This window comes from Channa argus, chromosome 12, assembly GCF_033026475.1.
Source record: "Channa argus isolate prfri chromosome 12, Channa argus male v1.0, whole genome shotgun sequence".
Lineage (NCBI taxonomy): Eukaryota > Metazoa > Chordata > Actinopteri > Anabantiformes > Channidae > Channa > Channa argus.
Genome location: NC_090208.1, coordinates 13,887,238 through 13,906,442, shown reverse-complemented (window position 1 = coordinate 13,906,442; position 19,205 = coordinate 13,887,238). Strand labels below are relative to the sequence as shown.

The 19,205-nt window shown below is 41.0% G+C and overlaps 1 protein-coding gene across 4 annotated transcripts; it reads left to right on the top strand.

Moving 5' to 3' along the window:
- Positions 1-1,701: 1,701 nt before the first annotated feature.
- hdlbpb (high density lipoprotein binding protein b) lies at positions 1,702-18,660 on the top strand. 4 transcript variants are annotated; one of them, XM_067523206.1, is made up of 28 exons: positions 1,702-1,820; positions 3,931-4,010; positions 5,157-5,255; positions 5,749-5,900; positions 6,285-6,500; positions 7,243-7,449; positions 7,721-7,936; positions 8,862-9,068; positions 9,678-9,785; positions 10,987-11,091; positions 11,474-11,552; positions 12,051-12,190; positions 12,272-12,376; positions 12,470-12,583; positions 12,671-12,757; positions 12,907-13,038; positions 13,256-13,474; positions 13,638-13,859; positions 13,984-14,202; positions 14,663-14,804; positions 15,117-15,244; positions 15,331-15,435; positions 15,596-15,730; positions 15,865-16,008; positions 16,465-16,644; positions 16,799-16,915; positions 17,064-17,222; positions 17,420-18,660. In XM_067523206.1, exons 3-28 carry the CDS (start codon positions 5,180-5,182, stop codon positions 17,510-17,512), a joined length of 3,807 nt encoding a protein of 1,268 aa, XP_067379307.1. In that variant the 5' UTR covers positions 1,702-1,820; positions 3,931-4,010; positions 5,157-5,179; the 3' UTR covers positions 17,513-18,660. The 4 variants fall into 4 exon arrangements, with proteins under 4 accessions (XP_067379307.1, XP_067379310.1, XP_067379309.1 ...); XM_067523209.1 differs by having other exon boundaries at positions 5,154-5,255; XM_067523208.1 differs by lacking the exon at positions 1,702-1,820 and adding an exon at positions 1,966-2,346.
- Positions 18,661-19,205: the final 545 nt, after the last annotated feature.

Sequence of the window (19,205 nt, the reverse complement as noted above, 5' to 3'; positions counted from 1 at the left end):
TAAAGCCTAAAAACATATAAAACATAGAATAGCACAGCATTAAAGTAAAAAGTAATGATCATTTTAAAATGAGTTTATGTGGCTATATGCATGTCCATGTCGTAATAATCATAATTATTGAGAACAACCTAATAAAACCAAATTCAAATGAAATACACAATAATAAGTGCAAAAATGCAATAATCAGATCAATCGGATTAGATCTACATTATGTCAAACTGAAAAGTAGGAGTATCAATTATATCCCAATATTTGCAAACTACAGTACATAAAAATATCTCTAACTTGAATTCGTTGATTTACTGCATTTTTGTACACATCACTCTCATAATATATCTTTACTTTGAAGGCAATAAGACATTTCCGGTACTTTCGTATTTTTTATCGTAAGCTTTACGAGAGCTGCCTAAACCGTCAGAAACTGTATTAATGGTCCATACACATGTACCGATACGCTATATCAAGTTTGACATTACATAAATGCCTTGTTTATTTATTGCTACTAGTAAAGACATCGCTTGTTTCAGTAATAAACAGGAAATAAGGTGCTTTTTCAACAGATTTCTATGGGGTATTGGTATGAGTTGATATAATGCAGAATAGCTGTGAATGATGCGTAGCATACAGAAGTGGTATTACCTGCTTTTGCAGGTGAAGAGGAGGCGCTTTCCCTCCCCTCACGTCTTACTATTGCATCTTACTTCCACCTAGCGCCTTTGTTCGGAAGTGACAAGACTTCATAATAAAATTTGACCATTGTATTTAAACACTATCGGATATCTTTGTTTGTGTAGGTTATTACCCAATAACTTTTACAATCTAGCTAAGAAAAACGTTTTACTAAGTCTTATTAGATATTAGCAGCTTGCAACTAATGTTCCAATTTTGACATAATTAGATCGATTGGGGCGACTGTGGCGCAGAAAGGTAGAGCGGTTGTCCACCAATCTCACAGTTTTTGTTTCAATCCCTGGCTCCTCCGGTGACATGTCGAAGTGTCCTTGAGCAAGACACTAAACCCCAACTTAGTTGCTCTCGGTGAGCGTTGGCCAGCTGCATAGCAGCTCCTCCACCGGTGTATGAGTGTGTGTGATTGTGAGTGTGAATGAGTGAATAAGAAGCAGTGTAAAGCGCTTTGAGTGCCAATAGGTAGAAAAGCGCTATATAAATGCAGACCATTGGCCGGTATAATTATTTGAATAACTAATAAAAAGTTAGATTTATCTTAAGGATTTTGACATACTGTCAAAATCTGTTTATGTGGAGGGACCTTCTCAAAAAACTGTTACAGAGCCTCTTTTAAATATTCAATTAGGTAGCTCATATTTTTGCATTACTTTAGGAAAAATGTACGATTAGAACGACTATGACTTATTGCTTAATTCGCTTTACTAACAATGTTTTATTTACATGAATGCATATATTATCATTTGTTGTCTCTGATGCTCTGTCTCCTCAGAGAAGTGTTACAGACCATTATCAATGAGAAGTAGAGCCGGTCGGTTTGATGAACGTGGGACATTTTAAGGGCTGATGACTTTAGACATTTGAATTTATAGATTACTAGCTATGACACCGAATGTATTCTTTTAAGCCCAATATAACAGCAAATAATTAGGGTGAGATGACCATCACTCGGATCTATTGCCGTGGAAGCGCCTGTTGCGCAAACATACTGCGGCATTTCCTTTATACTTGGTGGACGCAGTGTATATTGGTATCACTCCGCCAGCAGAGGAAATGCTGCTAGACCAATCACATCTGTGTTTACACCATCACCTGTCAAACACACACCCTCTGCTACATTTCCTCTCTGAAAGGTAGGACATCTCTATTTATTGGTCTTAATTTTTTATCTAAATGTAAACGTCTTACATGTAGTGAGAGTCAAAGTAAGGTTCTATAAAAGCCGGGGCGTCCGTAACATGGAGCAGCCAGGGTTAGCGAGGTTAGCGCCCCGGGAGCTATCGAGCTGGGGCTGGTTATCTGCCCGCCTGGCTTGTTTTTAGCCGATTATCACAAAGTCCCTGTGCCTAATCATCACAGCACATAGATTTGTGTTAGCTAAGCGCACCAGACTAAATAATATGTGAAACCCTTAGCGTGTGCTCGCCAGAGTTAGCAGAGGTTAGCCGAGTAGCTAGCAGGAGCAGCCATGCAAGTGGGTCTTCAAGCTAGCGGCAAAGACGTTTAACACACCACGAACGACTGGCTCCATTTCACCGTCTCTGTTTAGAATTTATCTGTACAGAATTGGTAACGTGGTGCCACTGCACATGCATCCAGAACCAAGGGCTCTTTGTTTCCTTGTGTTTTCCAGAGGTTGGATATAAGTAGCGTACATTTGTAAGTAAACGTACATTTTGATCGAGCACTGTAGTTACACCTTTGATGTACTTTTTGGTGTATTTTATTCATGGCGTTTGTGAACCTCTCATCCATTACAGTTGAGAGGGAAATATTGTAATTTTTAGTAGAAAGCATTAGCTTAATAAAACCAAAACCATATAACCCATATGGAGAAAACATGTCATTTGTCATAAATCCAACTACCCAATAATAAACACAAGTGCAATCTGAAACGATTTACTAGATTACTTATAAAAAGAAGATGTCGATAATTAATTTTGGCACATAATAATGCCAAGCATTTGTGCTTTTCACTTTAGGCGTTTTGGACAAAACATTGTGAATGTGTCGTTGTGGACTCTCTATTTTCAGATGTTTGTAGAAACTGAACAATGAAACATCTCATCTAGAAAATAATAGCAAATTGGCAACATATTATTTGCACTTTTATATAAAATGTAAATGATCTCAACCTTGACAATTTAAAAGAATAGATGCATAGATACTTGCTTGTTAAGTAAGATTTTAAGTGCATGATTTTTATATCTTAGGGAGCTCATATGGACACCTGATTTTCAAGAACTGTGAATCTATGCATTAACCTTTTAATAAATGGTGGAATAAGTATTATGTGTGAGTACGTAGGTAAAAAGAGCAATATAATGAATTAAACATAATCCATTGTAGATGAAAGACCTGTATTAGAAAGTAAAACTACTATGTAGTTGTATTTACTGCTCCATTAATTTGTAAATGGATGAATCTTAGTTTAGCTGCTCTGTTTCCTGTTTATTTGGCTTAATTAGTTTACAATGGAAACATCATATATAATAGAGGGAAGTGATTATGTATAGTAACAACAGCAAGGAAATAAGTGTAAGGAAAAGTGAAAATGCAGTATTTGCTTAAATGTAATATTTTCCTAATTTGAAATATATGTACATTCCTTGAGTATACTTGATCATTCCATATAAATAGCTTCAATTATGTTAAAGCAAGTTATTCTGTGCTGTCTGACATTTGTTATTCGTATCACATTTGTTAAAGGTCTTTACTAAAGTTCATGTTCACACTGAGAGAAATATTTAGTCTATTGGCTGACTCCTGTTTTTTATAATTGAACTATTGATGCAAAGGGATGAAAATAATCTACACATCTTGAACGTAATTTTTAGACTTTTCAGCCTGGCATATTTGATATCTAGAAAATGTTTCACTTGAAATGAAAACAAAGTTTACCAGACTTAGGCGAAAGAGTATGTCTTTGTAATGTCTAAGAAATAGACTGCTTTGGTTATTTTCCCTCTGTGAAACCAGTATAAGCCTTTTGTTTACTATGTGTAGTAACTCACATTTACACACACATTTCCCGAGCTATAGAATTTGCAAAGCTATGAGGAGGGACTGTTTTCAAAGAGAGGTGGAAGGAAAGGGGAGGGAAAAGAGGATAGTGAATCAGATCCAGACAGTGTAAGGTGCAGTGCAGTGTGGGTGTCTACAGTATTAACCCAGCCTTCGTGCTGTAGAGCTTTTGGATTTACAGTGTTCACTTTCAGTCTCTCTCTTTTTCTCTGCATCTAGGAGCTGAAACACACATTCACACTGACGCGCCTACGGTAGCCACTATCTGGACGGACTCTCTGGTTATTGACCCTTTGCAGGTAAGGCTGGGTTCACTTTGTATATTACAGGTAGAGTGAGCTGCCTTTGCTTGATTGGCTCTTCTAATATAGTGTCAGTCTTCTCATGTCTTCCCATTGAGTGTAGTTTTTTCCTGAGCTGTACTTTCTTTTCTTTTTTTCTTTTTCGTTCGGTGCTGCTACATTTTCTTGGCTTTTAGAAATGTAAAACAGAAAACATTTCACATGGCAGCACATTTCAGGAGAAACAACTCTACTCAAGCATTTCACAGATTTTTGATAATAACACAAAGTCACTGTCACAACGGATCCACAGAGGAATTTGCATGGCTCTTTATAGGTGAGAAAAACATCACGGCTGTCAAAGCAAAAACAATGGATAAAAGTGAATGGTTTCTGTAATCCTGGATAGCTCTGCCTTTCTTTTACAATATTACTAATTTAGAAAGGTGGAAACCAGGAAACAAACCAGAGATGTAAGAGTAAAAATGTAATTGCTGTTCATTTGAGACCAATTCTTGTGATCTTCTTGTAAAATGTTCTAAATTCAAACCAGTGTTAGTGGCAATGAAGATGTGTCTTTCATTGAGTTCACAGAGTTCGTGTCTCATACACAATAATTGTAGCAGATCAGGGTTTGTTTGTTTTTGTAATTCTTTTTTTTTTTAAATGCTCAGGGAGGGCTTGGTTGACCCATTGTTTCAAGTAAAAGGATTTTGTTATTCTTTATGGCAAGGAATGTCAGCAGCAGTTGTTTTCAGTGTCGGACACCTCTTAGCAAATGGCTTATGATAACCTTGTCCCCAAGGCTTTGTAGCACTGTGTTTTTCTAAGGCTTGTAAAGTGTTAATTGGAGCATCTCAGGTGACGAGTGCAGCATTGGTGCAGTGTAGCAGTGGCACAGAGGCACCCTCATTCTTCAGGGGCCTGTGAAAAGCGATCCTAGAAAATACTACGGTGCATTCGACGGAGGGAATAACAATGAATGAGGAATTTTGAATTTTTTTTCAATCTCTGCTGGCCTTTCACTGTTGGATTATTCAGTTACTGCTTTATGAATATCAAGTTTCATGCTGGTACAGCAACTAATTTCCTCCTCAGAGGTTATAAAATTTTATTTATTCTTATTTTTTCACTCCGTCCTTTCCCAATGCTTTGTCCCAGCAGAATAGCGGAATAACTCTTGAACCATGAGCTCAGTAGCAGTGTTGACGCCGGAGAGCTTTGCGGAGCATCGCAGTGGCCTCAAGGACCAGGAGATTACAGGTAAATGTTGTCCTCCACTTATCTGTTTCTGGGTTTTAGCTTTACTAGCCCAAGCTAGTCAGCCATCATGTAGCTCAAGAAATTGGTAAGCATGTTTAGATTTTCAACTGTTTGCCATTCTGTGTGCGTGGTGTATGTGATACTTCATAGTAGTTTCTTTCAGTAGCAGTATTTTTAAGTATTTCTGCTTCTTGACTTTTCCATGTTATTTTTCTTAAATGCTAATGGCTTCTCATTCACACACACACAAACGTGCACACACTCATACACACACACAGATGGGGGGGGCTGCCATGCAAGGTGCTCACCTGACCCACCGGGAGCAACTTGGGGTTACGTGTCTTGTCCAAGGGCACTTCGACACATAAAGAGGAGGGACCGGGAATCGAACCCCAGACCCTTTGATCTGTGGATGACTGCCTTACCAACAATATATGTTACAGGTAGATGCCATCGCTTTCTTACTCTGTCTCTCTTTGTCTTCACCTGGTAGGCTGTGTCCCAGAGGATGAGGCCTACATCCCTACCTACCTGGAGGCCTTCCCTCCACTTCCGGAGAAGGGGGTACCAGTGGAGAAGGCTGGGGAGCCAGCTTCAGCCTGGGGCAGCAAGATCAGGCCCATCAAAGCCTCTGTCATCACCCAGGTGAGGAAGCCACTGACTTATGCACAAGTAAAAACTTTGTATACACATGTATACAGTACAAAATTTAGTGAAGGCTTGCACACACATTCAGCAAAGAAGGTTTGCATCCTCAGTGCTAGTTTCTCGTTTGCTTTAACACTGACAAGCATTTATGCAAAAAATTTAAATGCATATATACTGTACAAAAGTATAAAAGTCAGACATTTTGTTTGTTTATTCCTCTGCTCCTTAGGCATTTTTCTGACTGTAACTAAAATTACAAAAAAGACAGTTTTGCTGTTCTTTATATCAGTGCACCTCCTGTAGGACAATAAGCGAATGAAGCATTTTCCCATCAAAATTTAACCCACACCCTCTTCCTTTCTAACCTAACCTGCTGCACAGGTGTTCCATGTGCCCCTGGAGGAGCGGCGCTACAAGGATAACAGCCAGTTCGGGGAGGGCGAAGAGGCCAAAGTTTGCTTGGACATCATGCAGAGGACAGGGGCCCACATTGAGCTGTCCCTTGCTAAAGATCAGGGCCTGTCCATCATGGTGACCGGAAAACTGGACTCTGTCATGAAGGCTCGCAAGGAAATCGTAGCTCGCCTGCAGACACAGGTAAATCTACCAAGTTGTTTTACTTGGATTACAAACTCCTCTTTTGGAACTTTAGTTTTTTGTATTTTAAGTGACTGAACTATAACAAAGCAGTGTCACAAGGAGCTTGGCATTAAAGTAAATTGCCTCAAAAAAAATACCACAGTATTATTAAACTGATGAATGTGATCTGGACGTTTTAATGCGACAGTCTGTCATTTTTATAGGTTTTCATCAGTTTCTTTTTTTCATCCATAAAAAGTCCTCTATCTAAAGATATATAGCGATAGTATTAGCTGGAAAAGTCCTATCTGTGCAAACTGGTTTAGGACCAAATGTTGAGCCTAAAAATGACCTTCACATTCCAAGGGTTGCCTTTCCATGCATCAGCAGCAAACTGATGCCGATAGTGCACGTATTCCAGTGGGGCATTGAGGTTCACCTGTTTAGCTGAGCTGCAGTTATTGATACAGTTGTGCAGAAAACCACTCTTTGCAAGGTCAAATGCTTGTGTGTTTGTTTACCTAATCGGAAATAGCCCTTTGTGTGAAAACCACATATGTGAGAAACTAGAAATCTAATATTCTTGTCCCAGAAACTGTTGCTGCATCAATGATTGTTGATTTTTAAGGATGTGTCTGAAGATTAAATCCCAAGAGAGATCAATGTAATGCTAATTAAATCAGTTCAGACAGAGCATTTATAATATTTTCTATTATAAAACAATGCAAATCTAAAACAATTATCCTTGACTCTTCCCCAGGCCTCAGCTACAGTTGCCATCCCCAAGGAGCACCATCGATTTGTCATTGGTAAGAACGGTGAGAAGCTGCAGGAGCTCGAGCTGAAGACAGCCACCAAGATTGCTATTCCACGCCCTGACGACCCCAGCGCAAACATCCGCATCACTGGCACCAAGGAGGGCATTGAGAAGGCTCGCCATGAAATACTTCTCATCTCTGCTGAACAGGTCAGCAGGTCTATTAAAATAAAGGCCAACATTAAAAATGGTATAGAAGTGATCGGCTTGTGTGGAAGAATTAGTTAACAGGTGGTAAATATGTATGTATTAAGGGTCTGTAATAAGTTCTGGCGTGGCCATTAATTTATTAACCTGACATGAATTAATTTTTAATACTTCAATTGTTACTCTTATCATGGTATTATGAATTATCTTTGGAAATCTAGATTTAAATATCTTGTGTTTTGTCCCACCCTCCGCAAACTCACACAATCTCTAGGACAAGCGTGCAGTCGAGCGACTCTCCCTGGAGAAGGCTTTCCATCCCTTCATTACGGGTGCCTACAACCGGTTGGTGCAGGAGCTGAGCCAGGAGACAGGAGCTCGCATCAGCATTCCTCCACCCAGCTTGCCCAAGGATGAGATTGTCATTACTGGGGAGAAGGAGGCCGTTGCCCTAGCGCTGAACCGCATCCGAGCCATCTATGAAGACAAGGTGAGTTTAAGAGTAACAGTTTCCATTGGTTAGAGAGTGCAGGTATCTCCACTCTAGCTTATTAACCACAGCTTCTGATTGAACACTTTTTATCGAAAGCAACTTACAAGGGAGGAAAACACACAGAAGCAACTTGGGGTTCAGTGTCTTGCTCAAGGACACTTTAACATGTGTACTTGTTGATTTAGGGCGTGGCAGACATAAAAAATATGTTATTGAATGTTATTTTTATGGTCTAGTCTGTATTACCTTAAACTGTAATAAACTATGATGCGTATAGATAATAAATGAATTCTCAAAACTGCAGTTCTATTTCTTATTATAATGTTAATTTCCAAATAATTTTACTTTTTGATTATGTTTTTCTTTGTTTGTAACTCAGCCTCATTTTAACCACTTGTTTTACCCTGCTGTGTTCTCTAAAGCAGAGAACGGGCTCATGACTATTAATAGGGATGAATGAAATGGGGAGAGGATGTGTGCGTTTGTTTGTGTGCACCAGATGAGGGCTGGTGATAGACAAGCGAGAGATAATGTGAAGAGAAAATTGGATTGCACCAGAGAACAACAGGATGAGAATGCTAATGTCATTGAGGGCATGTGCAGGAGAGGCAAAAACAAATATATTTTCTCTTCCGTTGACTAGTTGCTTTCAATCAACTCAGTTTTTCTTCTTTCTCTTTCTTATTTTCTCTTTCCCCCAAATGTGCTCCTGTGTCTGCCTGTCTGTCCTCCTTATGTCTCTAGTCATGTCAGCTTCTGTCTGCTCTGTCTTTACTGTTTCCTGTCTTTCATTCCTCTCCCTGTCTCCTTTTGGTCTCCCATTCATTTCCCACTCTCCATTTTCTTCTGCCCTTTTTGTGAATACAGGCGACTTTCTCCATCCTGCTCATAACTTGTAATTTTTTTCCTGTTCACCTCACAGAAGAGGAAGACCACCACCATCTCTGTAGAGGTGAAGAAGTCTCAGCATAAGTACATCATAGGCCCAAAGGGCAACACGCTGCAGGAGATCCTGGAGGCCACGGGGGTGTCTGTCGAGATGCCTCCTCTGGACTCCAGCTCAGAGACCATCATTCTCCGAGGGGAGCCCGACAAGCTGGGACCAGCACTCACACAGGTCTACGCCAAGGTGAGAGGAGAGAGAATGAGAAAAGTGTACTATTTTTCCTTTTTTTTCACAATGTAAGCAAAAGAGTGTCCAGCATTGTTGATTAGTTCCTCTTTTGCCACTGTTTGCAAGTATTGTGATTCAAAGATGTCTCCTGATCCTTCACTACCACATATAAAAGTGCTGCTGCTGAGACTATATGGTCATGTATTAGATTGCTTTTTGTGTAGCGTTAAGTTTGGACAAAGTGCACATAAAGTGCTGCAAATTAATTAAGATTATGTGAGGTTGCCATGATACATGCACATATTTAAAAGCAAGTGTATTGCCAGCCCTATAAAGCTGTTAGAGTGTTAGAAAACAGTTGTCTATTGACAGTGCAGTGTATTTTCAGTGCTAAAAACAGTGGTGTGTCAGAAAACCAAACCATTGAACTAGAAGATGCTGAATCTCTCTGTATAGCTGAGGGGGTCTAGAGCTCTGACATCATTTTTTGAGGATTGGTCTCAATTAATTGTAATAATTTGTTTAGTTTTTAATATAGAACCATTTAGTTGTGCAGCTTTAGAGATTTGTGAGGTTTTGTTAATGTAAAGCAGGTTTTAACTCTGAAATCTTTTGTCTCTGCAGGCTAAGAGTGTGATGGTAGTGGAGGTGACGGCTCCAGCCTGGCTGCATCGTTTTATCATCGGCAAGAAAGGACAGAACATCGGACGCATCACACAGCAGCTTCCACGGGTAGGTAGAGAGAAAGAGATGAAGTGGTAATGAAAGTGATGATGTGAGTTAAAGAGAAATAATGTGAGTTAAAAGCCAGAGAAAAAACATAAATCCCACATAATGCTCCTGCAAAGTGATAAAGTAGGAAGGATACCATGTGTTTCAGTGGCACTGTGTGGCATCTTCTATCTATAACCCTAATTCCATAAAACTTGGAAGGATGTGTAAAACGTAAATTAAAAGCAGAATGCAATAATTTGCAAATCTCACCAAACTGTATTTTTTTTCATTTTAAACATTTCACATTTTTGAAGATCCCACCATCTAGACAGTATATAATATCAGAAGATTCAGAGAATCAGGAGAATATCTGTGCTCAACGGACAAAAGTCAAAACTAGATGCGCCAGATCTTTTGGCCCTCAGGCAGCACTGCATTGAAATCAGGCATCATTTTTTACTTGACACCACTGCATGGGCTCAGGAACATTTCCAGAAGTCACTGTCTGTGAACACAGTTCACTGTGCAATACACTAATGTTAATGTTGGATCATGCAACGAAGAAGCCATATGTGAACACGATCCAGAAACGCCGCCCTGTTCTTTGGGCTAAAGCTCATTTAAAATAGTCTGAGGAAAAATGGAAAACTGTTCTGTGGTCAAACGAATCAAAATGTGAAAGTTGCTTTTGGAACCCATGGACGCCCTGTTCTGTGGACTAAAGAGGAGAGGGACCATCCAGCTTGTTATCAGCAGACAGGTCATAAACCTGCATCTCTGATGGTATGTGGGTGCATTAGTGCCTATGGTGTGGGCAGCTTACACATCTAGAAAGGCCTCATCAATGCTGAAAAGAGGGCAGCATACTTTGTTATGTTGTTACGGTTGTTTAATAAGGGGGGATGCTACACAATAATAAACATTGCCCTGTGAACCCAATGGTTCTACTGTGAATATAATACAGGTTAATGAGATTTGCAAATCATTGCACTTAGTTTTTGTTACATTTTCCACATGAATAGAATGTGAACAGTGTTGCAGAAAATAATGAACAGAGCATTTGAAGGAGGAGGAAAGACTGATGAGTGAGAGCAGCAAGGTAGAGGATACTTTAAGTTGGTATTATGGATTCACACCTGTTTAATTAACTGTGACACTCACCAGAGTCGAGCAGGGGATGAGGCTCTCTAACCAGTTCATTTTTTATGTGTGTGTGCAGGTTCACATTGAGTTTACGGATGGTGAGGAGCGCATCAGTTTAGAGGGGCCAACCGAAGAGGTGGAGCAGGCTCAGGCCCAGATACAGGAGATCATCAAGGACCTGGTCAGGACACACAAATTAATTTCCCAGAGGAAACAAATCTCCACCATTTCTCCTCTTGCTGATAAGCTCTGTTTCTAATATTGATTATTTTTAGTTTAACTTATCACTACAAGATGTTTTCTACTTAACCATGACACTCATTGTTATTGTATGTGCAGCCTGCACATCGCACTTCTTTAACTTGCTCATCACACTGGGATTAGCTTCTATAGTATTTATGATGGGATACACCATGCTCACACGTGTCTCTCTTGAAATTTTAAGGTGAGCTCAGAGAAACTTTCCTATCAAAGTCTGTACAAACATCAGCAGCCAAAAACGGAGAACAACACAGTGAAGTAAAACATATGCAGTTTTAAGTTTGTTTCTTTTTTGTGTCCAGCTGGTGAGGATGGACTACACTGAAATTATCATAGACCAGCGTTTTCACAGACATCTCATTGGGAAGAATGGAGCCAACAGTGAGTAGATTGTCACATATGTAAACCTAAAGAAAACTTGTAGCACTATGACATATTTTACAGTGTGTTTATAGTATGTTACATCTGTTGCAATGACCTTAAAACTCTGCTCAGTCAGATGCGTCCGTAAAATCTTTATGCTTCAAAAGGTAGCTGTAAAATATGGCCTTGCCTCAATTACAAAGGTAGCAACCAGCATTCACAAGGTAAAGCAGAAAATGGATTAGGATGATTCAGTGGTTTGGTTGGTTTCTCTGAACTGTTTTTATATATTTTTTTCCACCTTGAAAACTGACTAAATTCACATGCTGTTTGGTGCATGAAAGACAAACCACCATAAAGTATACAGGCACCTTTTAAGCCAACATGATGTTGTTGTTTGGTTCTTTAAATATTCTAGTAACAAACTGACACATCTTTAAAAATGAACGCCCTTCTTAATTGCTTCACTGTTTTCACACTGTCTTTCCCTTGCTGATGTCTCCTCTCTTCCTACAGTCAACCGGATCAAGGAGCAGTACAAAGTGTCTGTACGTATCCCACAGGACTCAGAGCGAAGTGGTCTTGTCCGGATTGAGGGAGACCCTAAAGGAGTCCAGCTGGCACGCAGAGAGCTCATTGAGATGGTCCAGAGAATGGTGAGAATGATGGATTAATAGTTTAAAAATGTACAGGAAGCCTTTTATTGCTAATGGTTTACACTTTTCTCTCGTTTCCAGGAAAATGAGCGAACCAAAGATCTGATTGTGGAGCAGAAGTTCCATCGGACAATCATTGGCCAGAAGGGAGAAAAGATAAAAGAAGTCCGGGACAAGTTCCCTGAGGTAAATTGTTCTTCCCCGGTTTAACTACACTTAGACCAATTTGTTTTAATCACTGGCATGTAATTTGCTAAATGTTATCTGATTGGCCTCTAGGTTATAATAAATTTCCCCGACCCGTCACAGAAGAGTGACATTGTCCAGCTGCGAGGGCCAATGAATGAGGTGGAGAAATGTGCCAAGTTCCTCCAGAAAATCATAGCTGACCTGGTATGATCCACCAATCTCTGGTTTTGCTCGGTTGCCTGTCTGTGTCTGTCTACTCTTGATTTCACAGCAGCTTCTTCTCTTTTCTAGATTGAGAACAGCTTCTCATTGTCCGTTCCCATCTTCAAGCAGTTTCACAAAAACATAATTGGAAAAGGTGGCACCAACATCAAAAAGGTGAGACTTTTAAGTTTTGTTGGAAAATTTGAAAACGCTGACTCATGAAACAAACTACAGTTAAAAGCAGCTAAAACACAGATTTAAGACATAACGTAACATATATTATGGTTAAAATAGAAAATAACAGATATGTCTTATGTCAACAGATTCGCGAGGAGACCAACACTAAAATCGACCTGCCAACGGAAAACAGCAATTCAGAGATGATCGTCATCACAGGCAAGAAGATCAACTGTGAGGTGGCCAGAGAACGAATCCTCGCCATTCAGAGAGAACTGGTATGACATCACTAATAGTTTTTGCCATTTGATGCAGCTCACAGGTTTACAGAGAAGTACCAAATACTTATTTACTCATTAAAACAATGAATAGTGCCCATATGAACATGATGTGGTAATGTCTCCTGTTCATACGGACCTTCCACTTTGCCAGAACAGTATTTTCTTGAGTGTTAACTGCATTATAAACTCGGTTTGTCTCTGTCCCTCCCTCCAGGCCAACATTAAGGAGATCGAGGTCACCATCCCAGCCAAGCTGCACAACTCTCTGATCGGCTCAAAAGGCTGCCTCGTACGATCCATAATGGAAGACTGTGGCGGAGTCCATATCCACTTTCCCTCTGAGGGCTCTGGCTCGGACAAAGTCACCATCAGAGGGCCTCTTGGTGAGGTGGAGAAAGCGAAGAAACAGCTGCTGCAGTTGGCTGAGGAGAAGGTCTGTTGGGTAGAGGGGGAGTGGGCAAGTTGGTTACAAAGAGTGAATGAACACAAGCTGGGTTGTAAAATGAGTTACTATAAAGAGAAGGGAAGCAGAGGGCAAATACTTACATCCCTTTCCTGTCCTCTGTCCTTCCTTCCCTCCTCCCGGCTATTTTTAGCAAGTCAACAACTTCACAGCTGAGCTACAGGCTAAACCAGAGTACCATAAATTTCTGATTGGCCGTGGCGGGGCAAATATCCGGCGTGTGCGGGACAGGACGGGGGCTCGAATCATCTTCCCGTCACCAGATGACACAGAGCAGGAACTGATCACCATCGTAGGGAAGGAGGAAGCCGTTCGTCAGGCTCAGAAGGAGCTGGAAAGTCTCGTCAAGAATCTGGTAACTTCACAGCTTGTGCTTTGTTTTGCTTCATCCTGAAAAGAATGAATAAAAAAAGGTTGAACAGACAAAATAAATGCTCTATCTTTTACCTATGCTACTTTACTGTTCACTCCTTCTCCAGGATGATGTGGTGGAGGACAGCATGGTTGTGGACATTCGCCACCATCGCCACTTTGTGTGTCGGAGAGGCCAGGTGCTGCGGGAGCTGGCTGAGGAGTACGGTGGCGTGGCCGTGAGCTTCCCTCGTACTGGAGCCAACAGTCAGAGGGTCACTCTGAAGGGGGCCAAGGACTGCATAGAGGCTGCGAAGAAACGCATCCAGGAGATCATTGAGGACCTGGTCAGAGATGTTCCACAAATTAAAAAGCCATTTTGGAGACATTTGTGTCATTAAAAATGTATTTGTCGAATTTTTTGGTTTTAAATTGATTTTGCTCATAAAGAGAAAAGATCTTTGGCAGACACCTGCATAGATCAATATCTGTGTTCAGGTCAAAGCAAAATTAAAGCAGTAAAATCAAATTAGTGTAAAAACTCACTGAAATGCTGCCAAAAGTAGCTGTGTTTTAAATATTTGCTTGAATTGGGGGGGAAGGGGCATTTAATGAACTCTACTACAACTCTAGAAGTTTTTTGGGAGTCAAAGCATCGCTTTTCAGCCTCTTTAGTAACCAGTATGAGACGCCAGGCAATTCTCTGCAATTTAACGTGCAGAAGACATAGAAGTGCCTTTCTGTGTGTTTGCCGTCTGCCCTGCCGTAACCCAGCCACCTTCTCTCTTCCTCCTGTCTCTCGAGCAGGAGTCCCAGGTGAGCGTGGAGGTAGCCATCCCTCAGCGTTACCACCGTGCCGTCATGGGCCCTAAAGGCTGCCGCATTCAGCACGTCACCAGGGAGCACGAGGTCCAAATAAAGTTCCCCGAGAGAGACGACAGCGCTGCAGGTCAGGAGCACGACAAACAAATGAAGTGCTGCTGTAATAGTAACGTTGATAATATCATAAAAGTGTAGGTACAGAAATTCTGACTGAACATTTGTAAAAAGTAATTTTTGAATAAGAGTAAAATTTTATTAGACATTACGAACAAATCAATGTTCCTGTTTCAGTTCCGACAGATTAGGGTAATAGGAATCCAGTGTGGAGTTATTTTTTATTTTTTTTTTGTTGCCAAATCTAAATCTCCTAAATTACCTGAAGTTACATTGTGAAATTGGAAAAAGGGTTTTTCATCCCTTATCTTTACTATTTTGATAGGTCAGGATGGGCCTCCTCAAGAAAACGGTGACATCAGTCCAGAGACTGAATTCGTCCCCCGCAAGTGTGACATCATTACCATCTCTGGACGAGCAGAGAAGTGTGAACTGGCAAAAGCCGCCCTTTTGGTATGCACATTTCATGCTTCAGTTTGAGTCATGATGCTGTTTGTTTGTCTTTTTCTCAGTAACAATCTTGTCACTGGCTCATTCAGGCATTGGTGCCCATAACCGAGGATATGGAGGTGTCTTATGAGCTGCATCGCTACATCATTGGCCAAAAAGGCATTGGAATCAGGAAGATGATGGAGGAGTATGAGGTGAGGTGACACCGTGGTTCTCTGGTGCCATCTTCAGGCTGTGAGACTTTTCATACTGCAGGTCAAATGGCCTGAATCAGTGATGTCATGAAATGAGCTATGTTTTACAAAGGCTTGACTTTAAGATGTTTGAGTGTAAATAAAGGGATTTCATGTGCAGGTAAATATCTGGGTGCCGCAGCCCGAAAAGCAGCTGGATGTGATCAAGATGACGGGGCAGGCGGCAAACGTGGAGCGAGCCAAACAGGGTCTGCTGGAGAGGGTCAAAGAGCTGCAGGCTGAGCAGGAGGACAGGGTACACACACTTACACTGTTGTGTTTGTTTGAAACACAAACATCCGATGATCATATGGAACATGATGGGGAGATATTTTAAACATTGTAGAATAGCTTTTTTTTAAATTTCTCTGCTGCCCTGTCTCCTCCCAGGCTCTGCGCAGCTTCAAGATAACCATGTCTGTAGATCCAAAGTTTCATCCCAAGATCATCGGGCGTAAGGGAGCGGTCATCTCTCAGATCCGGAAAGACCACGACGTCAGCATCCAGTTCCCAGACAAAGGAGACGAGCAGCAGGTGTATCTATCTTAATTTGGAACTGTAATGCATACTTCTCATTCCCCCCTGGTTCCATATACAAATCCTTACTTTCTTTCCTAAAGGATCATTTCTGTCAGTTTTTAAATCAATCGTACTGTCTGCAATTACCACATCGATCCTATAGCAAACACCGAATTTACTCTACTCATGTTTGGTCAGTTTTCAGCCTGCAGCCGGAAATTACTTGATCCACTGTCACTATTAAATACACATCAGCCAGACACATAGCACCACTGGATGACATATTGCCAAAAGTCTTGGTTTTTGGAATAAAAAAATGTCATTCAGCGGAACAGTATGTCTGGCTGATGAGTTTTTAAGAGTTTTTACTTTATGCTTGGTGATTGTGGAATATGATTAGTTTAATATTAATTTGGAAAAAGACCAAAATGATCAACTGTGTTAACATTTGCCCTTGGCCTCCACTCCCAGGATCTGATCGTGATCTCTGGGTATGAACGTAACGTGGACGAGGCACGTCAGGCCATCCAGCAGCTGGTGGCGGAGTGGCAGGAGATGGTGAGCCAGGACGTTCATCTGGACCCGAGGACCCACGCTCGCATCATTGGTGCTCGGGGCAAAGCCATCCGCAAGCTGATGGAGGAGTTCAAGGTTAGATGTTGATTGGGGGTTTTTCATGCTCAGTGTGTGTGTGTGCGTGCAAGTTTCAACTGAGCCTCATAGCTTTAATTTTATTCTAAATACAAAGAAGAAAATGTCAGATTTAGTTTTCATTTCCATTGTAACCTGCTTCCTTCTTGTTCAGGTGGACATCCGTTTCCCACAGCCAGGTTCTGACGAGCCTGACAAAGTGACAGTGATGGGTCTTCCTGAGACGGTCGACAATGCCATCGACCACCTTCTCAACTTGGAGGAGGAATATGTGAGTTCAGAGACTTGGCTGAGCCAAAGAATGGTGTAGTCTCACACACTTTCCTTTACAGAGAGAAAGGAGATGTGATAAAACAGGTTCCGTGTGCAGAGTCCGTTGTAAGAGCACTTTTCTTTTCTCATTCTTTCACTTCTCTCAGTTGCTCAGTGTGACGGAGACAGAGACCTTGGCAGCATATATGAAGCCTCCATCTCGCTATGGAGGGGGAGGGGGAGCAGGAGGCTTGGATGATAGCAGTGGGGGTCCAGCAAAGGGCTTTGTGGTCCGGGACGCCCCCTGGAATGCAGCAGGGAACAAGGTATAACCTGTGTTTTTGCTGTTGTGTATTTTCATTTTATGTTTTCCTGTAAAATGTTAACAGTGAGGACGAGGAGAAAAAGGAGCTGCAGACAGAAGATATATGTAGGATGTTTATTACTGTGTACAATCAGTGTCTTGCTGTGTATCTATGTCATCTGTCAGCACTGTATAAAACTCTGTATCTGTTGTCCACAGGCTCCCGACATGAGCAGCGCAGAGGATTTCCCTACATTTGGAACAGGTGTGGCCCCGAAACAAGCATCTGCATGGGGCCCCAAGAAGTTGTGAAGGCACTTATCCGGAGGAAAACAAAAAAAAAACTTGTGTAAAGTAGATGATGAGAGACATCAAATTGCTGCTCGCCTTCCTTCTTTCCTTCTGCTCTTCTCTTTAGTGACCTCCCTTTGTCTCTTTCTCTGTGTACTGTCCTCCCACAACCAGCCACAATGAATTCTGGGAGAACGATCCCTTCTTTTTTCCTTACCTGTCTCTGTTCTTAGTATCCCCGTCTCATTCTTCCCTTTGAGATAAAACCGAACATTGAGTGCTCTCTTCATAGTTTTGTAGTTTTGCTGTCCCGCTCTGCCCCCGGCTGCACCACTCCAGCCTGTTCAACTCAAGAACTGTTTTGTGTGTGTGTGTGTGTGCGTGTGTGAGAAAAGCAAGTTGCTTTTAGGGAGCTGCTGGTCATGTATCATGTTCTTGGACTTTGATGATTATGAAAAGGGGAGTCTGTGTTTTACTGTGCACCATGAGTTTGTGAACAACAAAACATTTAAGAGTTCTTTTCCTGTGTGTGTGTGAGTGTGTGTTTTTTGCTTGTTTTCTTTGTATTTTTATTTATTTTTTTACAAGGAAGTTTGTCTTGTTGGCTTAACTTTACAGTCACTGATGTGGTGCAGCAGGTGATGCGATAAGGTGTGTGTTTGTGTGTGTGTGTGTGTGTGTGTGTGTGTGTGTGCGTGTGTGTGCATCGGTGGGTTATTCACCCACAAGTGTTAGTAAAACCCCCGTTATTTATTTCAGAGCTAGGAGCAGAAACAGCTGATGCAGTCTACTTTGTTTTAAATCATAACGAATCTAAACATGGAGGTTCTCCGCTGGTTGGTTGAGGTGAAGGTCATTTTTCACAACTGTTTATTTATTCAAAAATGAGCCATTTTATTTGAACTACTGTGATCATACATTTTTATAAAAGCACTCACTGTAGCTTGATGCTTACAACGTTATGTTTGAGAGTGAATGTTGTCTGTCAGAACCTGGGAACACGTTAAGAGTTGTTGTGTAAGTGTACAAAGAACTTTTTGCTATTTTTTTAAACTGTGTGGCATTTCATTTATTGTTGGTTTCTGGCATATTTGAAAGACCGTGTGTTCGTGTGTGTTTGGGCACGAGAGTTAAAATGTACATTTGAATGAAGCTGAACCAAACTTTGACATCTTCTTTGCTCGTTTGTCTCGATTCTCAAAGCTTTTCCCAGAACACACTTGGAGGTTTTAAACCCTCTCAGCTCATCATACAACGCTGCTTACAGTCCGACCCCCCTCCCCCCCCCCCCCCACCAAACACACTAACCGTAAACAGCTGCACTTTGGTTTTCTCCCATACAAGTGCTTCACATGAATTTTGTAGCAAAAACCTTTGTTGCCCTGTTTTCATATTAATGAACCGTACAATTGATCTAGATTCCAATCAGTTTAATCAAAGCCAACACCACTAAAGCTTGTGCCCAGAGTCTTGGAGGAGTTCTTGGACATTTTGGGAAATATACTCTGGAAGTTTGATAAGGAGATTGAAACAATACTCCCATGTCTGTGTATTAGCTTAGCTTAGCATTGGACAAGAACAACATATTTTTTTTTTCATATTTGATTCATCAATAACAGGCATATAGTCATCATCAATAGTTTGTTCCCTGCATTTTGCCAGTATTTTGACATATAAATCATTTAATTTTAATTGCGTTTATAGAGCTCAGTTG

Excerpts from the sequence above, each read along its gene's own strand:
- hdlbpb (XM_067523206.1), top strand. The coding sequence starts at position 5,180 with ATGAGCTCAGTAGCAGTGTTGACGCCGGAGAGCTTTGCGGAGCATCGC. Across the intron at positions 14,203-14,662 it reads AGGAGATCATTGAGGACCTG|GAGTCCCAGGTGAGCGTGGA; the intron begins GTCAGAGATGTT and ends TCTCTCGAGCAG. Across the intron at positions 16,009-16,464 it reads ACAAAGGAGACGAGCAGCAG|GATCTGATCGTGATCTCTGG; the intron begins GTGTATCTATCT and ends CTCCACTCCCAG.